General features: G+C 40.8%; 1 protein-coding gene across 1 annotated transcript; it reads left to right on the top strand.

Moving 5' to 3' along the window:
- The first annotated feature begins 216 nt into the window (after positions 1-216).
- LOC132061889 (uncharacterized) lies at positions 217-6,640 on the top strand. The gene is given in 4 exon segments (XM_059454570.1): positions 217-2,825; positions 3,198-3,441; positions 3,568-6,570; positions 6,572-6,640. Coding segments are annotated over 4 exon segments (5,925 nt in total).
- The last annotated feature ends 4,239 nt before the right edge of the window (positions 6,641-10,879 follow it).

The following is a 10,879-nucleotide window of genomic DNA, read 5'->3' as shown; positions in this document are numbered from 1 at the left end:
ATGGCTCTAAAAGAAAGAGGGGTTAAGATACTCGATTTGTGCATACATCTAGACCTGGGTCTACCAGAAGGCTTCAAAATTCCCAAATTTGATCACTTTAATGGGTCGGGCAATCCCAGAGCCCACTTGAGGGCTTATTGCGACCAGTTGGTTGGAAATGGTGGAAATGAAGCTTTGCTCATGAGGTTGTTTAGTCGAAGTCTGGCAGGAACAACTATGGAATGGTTTATCTCTCAAGACATTAGCCGATGGAAAACATGGGAAGAAATGGCAAGTTCATTCATGGAAAGATTCCGCTTCAATGTGAAAAATGTGCCTGATCGCTTCTCATTGGAGAAAATTCGTCAGAAATCGACTGAAACCTACCGAGAATATGCTAGTCGCTGGAGAGACGAAGCGGCGCGTGTGCAACCACCTATGACTGAAGCTGAGCTGGTAGCCGCATTCATACGGTACCAAGAAGCTGATTGCTTTGACAAAATGATAACTATGAAAGGGAGTTCCTTTGCAGATTTAGTCGCCGTTGGGGAAGATATCGAAGATGGCCTCAAGACCGGCAGGATTGTTAGTGTACTAAATAGATCAGGTGCGTCTGGCGCCACAGGTGGCAAAAAGAAAAGAGAAGATATAGCCTATGTTTCTAGAACTACTAGCCCAAAAAGCCAAGGAAAAGAGATGACCCACAAAAATCCAGATAACTACCAATCACCTCCACCAACCAACTATATAACCACTTCACCCCAATATAGCCCAATGTCTGTGTGCTACGCACAACCCGGCTACCAAGCTCCACAACCAAATTATCAAATACCAGCACCAAGCAACCGAGCTCCACGACCAAATTATCGAATGCCAGCACCCAATAACCAAGCTCCACAAAACCAGACTTTCCAAAACCAGCCTCCACCAGCAAACTATGAGGCACCCCAAAAGAAACCTATGAGAGCATTCACTCCTTTGCCAGAATCAAGGACAAGTTTATTTGCCAAGCTAAGAGATGCCGGGCGAATAAGCGTTGTTCCACCAAAACCTGCTAATCCCACGGATCGATGGTACAGGCCAGATTTCACTTGCGCCTATCATTCTAACCAAGTTGGCCATGCCACCGAATATTGCATAAACCTAAGGCACAAACTACAAGATATGATTGACAATCATGAGCTTATCCTAGAACCAACACCTCCAAATGTGGACACAAATCCGCTCCCAAAGCATGGAGGAAACCAAATTCACATGATAGAAAGAGGTGATGAATGGGAAGAGAGCCCTGCGATAATTCGTCCAGATATTGAAGGGTTAGAAAGCACCGTCGCCTCGTTGTCTTTACAAGAGCGAAAAGAAGTGTTAAGCCCTTTGACAAAGAAATCTGAGACATCTGCTATAGCCAAAAGAGAGCCTTTCGTGCTCAAATATCCCTCAACAGTCGCTCGAATTCATAACGAGCCATTCATACTCAAAACATCAGGATCAATTGAGAATGCACCCTTTGTGATCAAACCACCGCACCAAATGATGATCAATAAAGAAAAAGAGATAGCTGTTGTGGTTCAGGGTATGACCAGGTCAGGAAGGTGTTATGCCCCAGAAGAACCTGTGCTCGAAGCGCCACGTCGCGAAAACCCTCAGAAAAGACCAATCACCGAAGGCGAAGCTGAAAACTTCTGGAGGCAAATGCCAGTCAAGGATTATTCGATTGTTGAGCACCTGCATAAGACTCCTGCCAGGATATCGGTAATGTCATTGCTACTCAGTTCATCTCAACATCGCTTGGCCTTGATGAAAGCTTTGGATGAAGTCCAAGTGCCCGCCGGCACTACAAGTGAAACATTGGCCGAAATTGTGGGGTATGTTGTGCGAGCACATAGGCTATCATTTTCTGATGATGAATTACCAAAGGAAGGGAAGTCCCACAATAAAGCCCTGCACATAACAGTCAAATGCCGTGACAAGATTATCCCTCAAGTACTGATTGATGGAGGAGCTGGGTTGAATGTATGCCCTGTGACGACTCTGAAACAACTCGGGTATGATATTGGCAAGATCCGTCAGAGTCGAACCAATGTAAAAGCTTATGATGGCGCAACCAGCGACCCAATTGGAGAAATAGATCTACACATACAAATGGGCCCCGCGGAGTTCGTAGTGGAGTTCGTCATCATGGACATCAAAACAAGCTACAACCTATTGTTGGGCCGACCATGGTTGCACGCCGCCGGAGTTGTAGCATCTTCGTTACACCAGTCTCTCAAATTCATATGGGATGATCAAGAAGTCGTGATTCACGGCAAAGGAAGTGTCCACAACTATCCGGATAACTCTGTACCAGTCATAGAGAAATCACCAGTTGGTGCTGATTTTCACACTGTTGAGCTAGCCATGATAGATCGTAGGGGAGATGATGAAGATATCCCTATGCCACTGGTCTATAAAATGGTTGCTACAACTATGATAAGGAGTGGGTTTGAACCCGGGAAAGGTCTGGGAAAGAACTTACAAGGAATCAGAGAACCAGTGAGTATCAAACATGGGAAGTATCGATTTGGGGTTGGATACGAGCCATGTGAGGCAGAAGAAGAAGAAGAAGCAGAATATGGGCCAAGAGGTCCCGTTGAAATGAGAAAGTCGTTCCCTCATCTATACCAGTCCTTCACAGCATGCCCATTGGGTCACAACAGCGAGGATCCAGAAGAGGGTTTAAGGACGTTGTTTTGGGAAGAAGAATGCGCAACCATCATTGAAGAATGCTTTGAAGCATTAGAGATTCGCCATGCTGAACCAGGAGAGACAACAAGTGGATGGACTTCTACCCCGTTGTTCACTCTGCGGTAGAAAGAATGCTCATTTTTAAAAAAAAATGGCGAAAGTCGGCTTTGAGGCCCGGCTTATCGCCTTTTCATGTTTTATTTACGTGTTGTTTAATAACGGAAATGGCTCGATGTTCCATTCCGAGTCAGGACCACAGTTTGTATCACTCTTTTAAATTTCAATGAAAACGCCTCAAAGTTTATAATAAAGACAAAATCGTTTTACTATACCTATATATATATATATATATATATATATATATATATATATATATATATATATATATATATATATATATATATATATATATATATATATATATATATATATATATATATACGTAATTAAAATTGCTTTTACATGATTAATAACCGTGTTATTTTGTTTTACAGTAATAATACAGAGGCCACAAATAATGTCATGACATGTTACGAAACAAGTAAAAATGACGACGAACAAAATGACGATCAAGAAGAAGAGATAACTGAACCGAAAGGGTTGATAGATGTCGAAGAAGAATACGAGAACAGACCAACGCTAAACCTAGAGGAAAAAAGAGGAGTTAATCTAGGAAATGAAGAGTTGGTTCGGGAAACTAGAATAAGTGTGCATTTGACGAAAAGCCGAGAAAGAAGGGTATCGAGTTTTCTGAAAGAGTATGAAGATGTTTTCGCTTGGTCATACGCCGATATGCCGGGTTTGAGTACGAACATTGTTGCCCATAGGTTGCCGATCCTTGAAGGATTTGCCCCGGTAAAATAGAAAATCAGGCAGCCTAAGCCTGATGTCAGCATCCGAATTAAAGAAGAAGTAGAAAAACAGATTCAGTCGGGGGTTGTTGAGGTGACACCGTACCCGACATGGTTGGCAAACATAGTCCCGGTACCAAAGAAAGATGGGAAAATAAGGATTTGTGTGGACTACCGTGATCTTAACCGCGCTAGCCCAAAGGATAATTTTCCACTCCCGAACATTCACATACTCATTGATAACTGCGCCAAGCATGAGGTGCAATCTTTTGTGGATTGTTACGCGGGCTATCATCAGATATTGATGGATGAAGAAGATGCTCAAAAGACGGCATTCATCACACCATGGGGAGTGTATCATTATCGGGTAATGCCTTTTGGACTCAAGAATGCCGGCGCTACTTACATGAGGGCGATGACCGCCATCTTTCATGATATGATGCATAGAGAGATTGAGGTATATGTGGATGATGTCGTCATCAAATCCCGAGTGGGTGAGGACCACCTCGAACATTTAAGAAGATTCTTTGACAGACTCCGCAAGTACGATTTGAAGTTGAATCCTGCAAAATGCGCATTTGGAGTGCCTGCTGGAAAATTACTAGGATTCATAGTCAGTCGTCGTGGTATTGAGTTAGATCCCACCAAGATCAAAGCAATCCAAGAACTACCACCGCCAAGAACAAAGAAAGAGGTCATGAGTTTCTTAGGAAGGTTGAATTACATTGGACGCTTCATCGCCCAGTCCACAGTAATCATAGAACCAATCCTCAAACTCCTCAAGAAAGATGCTCCAACTAAATGGACGGAGGACTGTCAGAAAGCCTTTGACACAATCAAAAGATACCTGTCAAATCCACCCGTTTTGGTCCCGCCAAGGCCGGGAAGTCCTTTGCTGCTATACATGTCAGTATCAGAAAATGCTTTTGGATGCATGTTGGCACAAAATGACGAAACAGGCAAGAAAGAGAGAGCCATCTATTACATCAGTAAGAAGTTCACACCCTGTGAATCTAGATATTCCTTGGTGGAAAAGACGTGTTGCGCTCTAACCTGGGTATCTCAGAAGTTGAGACATTATATGGCTGCATACACGACCCATTTGATCTCAAGAATGGATCCACTAAGGTACATCTTTCGCCAGCCTATGCCCATAGGGAAGTTGGCCAAATGGAAAATGCTATTAAGTGAGTTCGACATTCAATACGTCGCGCAGAAAGCAGTTAAAGGGCAAGCACTGGCAGACTTACTAGCGGGAAGTCCGGTAGATGACAATCCCGTACCTTTGTGGACTTACTTCCCGGATGAAGAAATAATGACAATTGAAGGCGAAGAAAGTGAAGATGAGTCAGGATGGAAAGTATACTTTGATGGAGCGGTCAACTTTAAAGGATCAGGAATCGGAGCCGTCTTGGTTTCAGACTCGGGCCAATATTATCCAGTGGCGGCCAAGTTGAGCTTCAATTGCACCAACAACATGGCTGAATACGAAGCATGTATCTTGGGTCTACGTTTAGCCCTCGACATGGATGTGAAAGATCTTCAGGTAATTGGCGACTCGAATTTGCTAATTCATCAGGTTCGAGGAGAGTGGGCCACCAAAAATGAAAAGATCATACCGTATGTTGGACTTGTGCAAAGATTGGAAGATCGGTTCCAAGAAGTCAAGTTCAAACACATACCAAGAACCCAAAATGAGTTTGCTGATGCATTGGCAACAATAGCATCCATGATTCAGCATCCCGACAGTAGATACATTGATCCTGTCAAAATTGAAATCAGAGATCAACCAGCCCACTGTGCTTTTGTAGAGGCAGAGACTGATGGAAAACCTTGGTACGTTGACATTAAAATGTTCTTGGAGAAAGGAGAATATCCCGAAGGAATCACCTTAAATCAGAAGAGGACTATCAGGAAGTTAGCGAATGGTTTCTTCCTCAACAAGAATGTCCTGTACAAAAGAACTCCAGATTTGGGATTGCTTAGATGTGTTGACTCTGTTGAAGCTACAAAATTGATTGAAGAAGTGCATGCTGGAACCTGTGGGCCTCACATGAATGGGTTCGTGCTAGCAAAGAAAATCTTAAGAACAGGTTATTACTGGATGACCATGGAGAATGATTGTAGCAAATTTGTCCAGAAATGCCACAAGTGTCAGATTCATGGAGATTTGATAAAGGTTCCTCCAACAGAACTGAATGCTATGACGTCACCTTGGCCATTCGCCGCTTGGGGCATGGATGTCATAGGACCAATTGAGCCAGCTGCGTCAAACAAACACCGTTTCATTTTGGTCGCCATAGACTACTTCACCAAGTGGGTGGAAGCAACATCTTATTCATCAGTAACAAAGAAAGTGGTCACAGATTTTGTGCGCAACAACATCATATGTCGATTTGGCATCCCAGAATCAATCATAACAGACAATGGGGCTAATCTGAATAGCCACTTGATGAAAGACATGTGTGCGCAGTTCCGAATCACTCACCGAAATTCAACCGCATACCGGCCACAAATGAATGGAGCTGTAGAAGCCGCCAACAAAAACATCAAGAAAATCCTCCGAAAGATGATTGATAACTACAAAGACTGGCATGAACAATTGCCTTATGCATTACTGGGATATCGCACTACTGCCAGAACTTCAACTGGGGCCACTCCATACTTGTTGGTGTATGGCACTGAAGCAGTAATACCAGCCGAAGTAGAAATCCCTTCACTTCGAATAATACAAGAAGCTGAGTTGGACGATGCGGAATGGATCCGCAAGAGGTATGAGCAACTGGCTCTGATAGATGAAAAGAGGATGATTGTTGTTTGCCATGGTCAACTATACCAACAAAGAATGGCGCGAGCTTTCAACAAGCATGTGAGAACTAGGGTTTTTCAAATCGGGCAATTGGTGCTCAAACGAATATTCCCTAATCAAGAAGAATACAAAGGAAAGTTCGCACCAAACTGGCAAGGGCCCTATATGGTGCGAAAGGTACTATCGGGAGGAGGAGCAGTGGTACTTTGCTGAAATGGATGGTCAAGAGTGACCAAGAGCAATAAATTCAGATGCCATCAAGAGATACTACGTGTGAAGAAGAAGACAACTGCGAGGATTTAGAGTTTCCATAGTTTAGGTTTTCTTTAGTTGCATTCCCTTTGCTTGTAATTTTGCATTTTTTCTTAGAAAAAACCAAATCCAAAATTATGTACGAACTACGCAAGGACCTGATTCCCTATACTTATAAGGGGATACGTAGGCGCTTTTCCAAGCTCGGTCGCTTTAACCCAAAAATCCAAAATTATGTATTTTGAACTACGTTATGACCTGATTCCCATTTGGGATACGTAGGCGCTCTTTTGAGTTCGGTCTCACAAAAAAAAATTCCAATATGTTTACCCCGAACTACGTTTCGACCTGATTCCCGAAACGGGATACGTAGGCGCTCTCCCGAGCTCGGTCATTCCAAACAAAATTCCCAATAAACCTTAGGAAACCTCAGAAATGATTTAGCAAGAGAAAGATAAAGGTAACCCCACAAGGAAACTGGGGCAGAATTTTTGAGAGGACCTAAAAAATTCTTTAAATATATCAGTTCTAAGGAACGGACTGATTAAAATTTCTACACTGGGGCAGAATTTTTGAGAAGGATCTCAAAAATTCCTCAAGCGCGGTGAAATCAAGAAATGACAAGTACACACTTACACTGGGGCAAAATTTTTGAGAGGGTCTCAAAAATTCCTTCGACATAGCGAAATTCGAGTTGGTATAAAGATGTATACAAACTGGGGCAAAATTTTCGAAAGGGATTCAAAAATTTCACAAGTCAAGATCGAGGAGGAAGGAGGCGGAAGATTTTGTTTAAGTAACTAATGTCATGACATTAAAAGGGGCGTATATAAAATATTATTTTCAAAAACATATAATGTACTAAAAAATATACATATTTTCCAAAATCATCGCAAAAAAACTTTTTTTTTTTTAGCTCTGCTAGAAAATAAAAGATTTTAAGGAAAATGAGCATCCTTTCCTGCCAAAATATGAACGGAAGAAGTCCATGCGCAGGGAGAGCGGTCGACCATATAGGAAACTGACAAATTTTTCTGTGGATGCAGGAACAAACAAGCATGGATGTTTTACACTAACTCGTTTGCTAGAATGTTTAAAATAGGGTAACGACAACAAGCCAAGTGAAGAAGAAGCGTCAAGGAATAGCGGCGCAAAAGAGTGTACGAAAGGGTAACGAAGCCCTCCCTAAGTAAAGTTTCCTTTACGCTGATAAGTTTGTTCATTTTGTAGAGCACAAAGATTTTTTTACAAAAAAGGAAAAAAATTTAAAAGACTACTGGAAGATATAATCACGGTATCAGAAGCTGGGTTTTCACTAAAAAATAACTTTTGTATCAAGGTATTGAGACCCCGCCTAGACGTCGCATGGCTTGCCTTGATACATTGGCTGAGTGGACGTCCAAAAATCTAAAAATTTAAAATGACGCGTTGATATCGGTATTGAAATGCCGTTATTCACAATCGAGTCTAGTCCTTTTGGAAGATGTGAACCCTGTCGACGGGCGGGTATTCTTCCCCGGAGTCAAAAAAGGAAAGTGTAAGTCTTGCCACCGAGGTAAGCTTCATTCCTCAAAATGACGATATGGATTAAACGACTACGTGCCGAAGGGGCTGAGTCGTCATCCATATATATAGCCAAAAATAGGTAGCATAATTCCGAGGTTGATGTCCGCAATCGTTGAAATACGAATGTGATTCCTACATCAAGATTTGCGGTCGCTATTGCAGTCTATTTCAAGTTAACGTAATCATGGTTCAGGGATAGTGGTAGTCATGAGAAAAGGCTCCGCACTTGAATATGCAGTAGTTAACTTGAAAATTCTGACTAAATGTTGTAATTCTGGACACAGAGGTTAGTAGTCATCATGAAAGGAATATGATACTGCACTCTGATGTGCAATCTACATTTGGGTATTTTTTACTATAAGTGATGTGTTCCCGAACTGGTATACCGCAAGCTTCGTATGAGGATAACGGGACATCGACACACAGATTTGGACAGTCATCGCAATATGTGAAAATGATGTGAGTCCAAATTTTCGAGGGTGGCGGATGTCATAAGAAACAAAAATGACCCCGCACTTGAAAACATGGTTTTCATTAGTGACATCTTGCTTACGAAAATGACAACCGGACTGGGGTGTGTAGGTTCGCAAAATGCGGTATAGCCCGACCCAGATCCCAACAGAAGTTATCATTGAACGATGAAAACATCTGAAAATGACGAAAAAAGAGCCGGTCAAAGTATCGTGATTATTATCCAGAGTAGATCATTTTTTCAGAACAAAATACACAAAAAACACACACTTACAGGAGAAAAGAAAGAAGACGGACAAGCATTTGCAAAAAGACGGACATAATGTTGGAAGATGACTTCAATGTCAACAAAATGGCAAAATGCCATTCAGGTATGACTACATTAAAATCAAAATTTTCAAAAGACTAACACGCAGGACTCAGCATTTGGAAATGAGCTAGAAGCTACCGAAGATGGAAGCAAAAGCCGGATTCAAAACATGCGGAGCATACGTGGAACTTTTTCTTGGGCAACCGGTCAAAAATCGTGTACGAGAGTCAAGCTTTCTACACCAGAGATTGGAGATCACTTCAAGCATCAACACTAATAAGTCCTTTCCAAAAACCGCCTCCGGTTCGGATTTTCAACCGGAAATAGCCAAAGGGATTCCCACATAAAGGGATATTCCTTTTCGGGCTATCGAGTCGAACTACAATTGGCCTGATTCCCAAAGCCAGGGATATGTAGGCTACTCAAGTTTCGAGGCTCGGCCATATTCCTATAATTATCTCGGGACACCTCGGGATAGTTTAAAGAAAACTCTTTATTTCATAGTCCTCATAGAGTCAGAACTACAAACGGCCTGAATTCTCATTTAGCCTGAGATATGTAGGAAGCCCAGAAACCGGGGTCCGGCCATACTTTTGAAATTTTGCGCAAAGAAAGCTGTAATTTCTATTATTCGGTAAAAATTAGGTTTGTCAAATTCGTAGCTCAAGGATGGCCTTGCCATCCTTGAACTTCGAAGGGGCAATTGTTGACACCTAATTTTCACCTCATAAAACGCGTATTTTAATTTTCAAATTCCCGAGTCCAAGACGGAGTAAGGATGCCCTTAAAAATTTTAAAAATTTAAAAATCCCGAGAAAATTGCAAAAATTGACGTTTAATTATTATTTTCCTAAAAATTAACAATTACAAGAAATTACGAGTTATTTACTTTCATAAATATAATTCAAAAAGAAAATACGTATCCCGCTCCGTCTAACTCGGGAAAATTATTAATTAAGACGATGAATGAATTACGACTCATTTTTTACCTCATTTTTCACTTGGAGGCCATTTTTCATGGCCATTTTCGCCGGATTTTTTAGGGGTTTGTTCCTCATCATGAGTTCTATGATTTATAGATTTAATTTGATTCGAATTTTATTTTGTGCCTAAAATCAATTATTTTTAGGGATGTTACTCAGTCTTCTTTGTGTAGGTTGCCATGGGCGAGACCTCGAGTCCTTAGCCATCTTGTGCATCTACCACACCAAATGGAAGCAAACACCTAGGGGAATTTCCTAGAAATTTGGGTCCCATTTAGGGGTTTTTAAGGATTTTTTTTAGTACGATTTGCGTTTACCCATTTTTAATTTATTTTTTATTTGTCCTATTTAATGACTAGGTGTACTATTGATGTTAATTCCTAAAATTTTAGGGATTTTGAATTTGGATTTTTTGTACAATGGGTTGGATTTTTGTTTGTTTGTGTGAGGTGTACAAATTTCGATTGGATAATGGTACTATAGTTGTACAATTTTGTTACAAAAATTCCCTTATCCTATGTTGATTTTCGAAAATTTTTAATCTTTTAAATTTAAGGGGGAAAATTCTATTTTGATGGAATTTTTTACCTTTTTTGTCCCTAAAACCTACTTGGAATTTGCTATAAATAATAGGTCTTGTGACCATTTGAAGGAAGGAATTTTTTTTCATTTTGAAAAAACTAAGTATCTAAGTATAAAAATCCTACAAATACTACTACACTAAATAAATATTCATATACTATATATACTACACTAATATACAAAATAATACTAATACTATCTTATAAAGAATATATCATTCTAAAGGATACAACTACTTAACTAAAAAATTGCAAAAAAGAAGTTGTTTTAAGGTCTTTGTTGTTGTTTGCTGTTGAAGCTTGATCCAATCTCCCCTTTGACCTTTAGGTTGCCTCTACAAAAGGTAATATTC

Source organism: Lycium ferocissimum, chromosome 7 (genome assembly GCF_029784015.1).
Source record: "Lycium ferocissimum isolate CSIRO_LF1 chromosome 7, AGI_CSIRO_Lferr_CH_V1, whole genome shotgun sequence".
Classification (NCBI taxonomy): domain Eukaryota; kingdom Viridiplantae; phylum Streptophyta; class Magnoliopsida; order Solanales; family Solanaceae; genus Lycium; species Lycium ferocissimum.
The sequence above is the reverse complement of the archived record's forward strand: the minus strand, read 5'-3'. Positions and strand labels throughout refer to the sequence as shown.